The sequence below is a fragment of the Mastomys coucha genome, unplaced genomic scaffold, assembly GCF_008632895.1.
Source record: "Mastomys coucha isolate ucsf_1 unplaced genomic scaffold, UCSF_Mcou_1 pScaffold22, whole genome shotgun sequence".
Lineage (NCBI taxonomy): Eukaryota > Metazoa > Chordata > Mammalia > Rodentia > Muridae > Mastomys > Mastomys coucha.
In genome coordinates, this window is record NW_022196905.1 from 114,086,773 (window position 1) to 114,087,938 (window position 1,166).

The 1,166-nt window shown below is 55.2% G+C and overlaps 1 protein-coding gene across 6 annotated transcripts in view; it reads left to right on the forward strand.

The window, feature by feature from the left end:
• Rasal1 (RAS protein activator like 1) overlaps nucleotides 1-1,166 on the forward strand; it is a 33,189-nt gene that overhangs the window by 19,093 nt on the left and 12,930 nt on the right. For all 6 annotated transcript variants that reach the window (XM_031337679.1, XM_031337681.1, XM_031337680.1 and 3 more), the window contains one exon: nucleotides 164-356. In XM_031337679.1, the coding sequence (XP_031193539.1) occupies nucleotides 164-356 (193 nt within the window). The remainder of the gene's footprint in view (nucleotides 1-163; nucleotides 357-1,166) is intronic.

A 1,166-nucleotide genomic window follows, 5' to 3' on the forward strand; every position in this document is an offset into this window, starting at 1 on the left:
TGGGTGGTGGGGAGGAGCCTGGCATGAGGGGAAGGCAGGGCTGGGGGTGGTGGGGAGGAGCCTGGCGTGAGGGGAGGGAGGCACAGTGGAGGCTGGCAGGCCTTCTGAGGAAGCAGGTGGGGTGTTCTGACTGGAAGTCCTGCCTGCTGCCTGCTCCCTGCAGGAGGATCTCCTTCAAGGGCACACCCACGGAAGAGCAGGTGCGGGAGACCAGCCTGGGGCTGCTGACTGGATACCTGGGGTCTGTTGTGGACATCATTGTGAGCTCTGCAGGGCGCTGCCCACTTGTCCTGCGCTTGGCCTTTAAGCAACTCCAGCGATGTGTGGAGAAACGCTTCCCTGGGATGGAGCATCAGGTGGGCTGGGCTCTATGGGGGTTGATTCGGATGATGGACTGGGCCGGGGCACCTTGTCTAGGGTCACATACAGAGCGAGGTCAACAGTCAAAGGTGACACCAGGACCTAGGCTGCTCAGAATTGAGTATGTGTGTCATGGTGGAGGGACAGTATTCCTGGCAGGACCTGGAATCCAGGGGACCAATGATGATAGTGATGGCGGTGATGAAGATGATGGTGGTAATGATGTCAATAATGGTAATGGTGATGATGGTGGTGGTGAGTGATGATGGTGATGATAATGGTAGTGATGGTGGTGGTGATATGGTGGTAGTGATGAGAGCAGAAGGGAGGGGCAGGACAGGACCGGGATGAAGGCTGAGTGGGTTTGGCAGGTGCTGGACTTTCCCAGCTTAGATACAAAATAGAAACTGGGAGCTTTGGCTTTGGGCCAGATGAGGCACATAAACAGAGCAGATGTAGGACTGGAGGGAGTGGTGGAAACTGGCGAAATATGACTCCCCCCCTACAGCTTGTCTACAGAGACCACTCAGGCCAATGTTCTACATAGGAGTGGGGCCCAGTCTCCCTGCTTCTGTGGAGTTCTTTTCTTACTCCAAATCCAGTCTCACAGACACCAGGCAGGTGCTTCAAGGCCTTCCCCTATCTTTGTTTGAGATAGGACCTCGCTAAATTTCCAAGGCAGACTTTGAACTTGCAATCCTCTTGACTCAGTCCCTCAAATATCTGGGATGACAGACAGGCCTTTGCCCTAAACTAGACTGAGCTGGGCTGAGCTGGGCATCTATCTTCCTCCCTCCCTCCCTCCC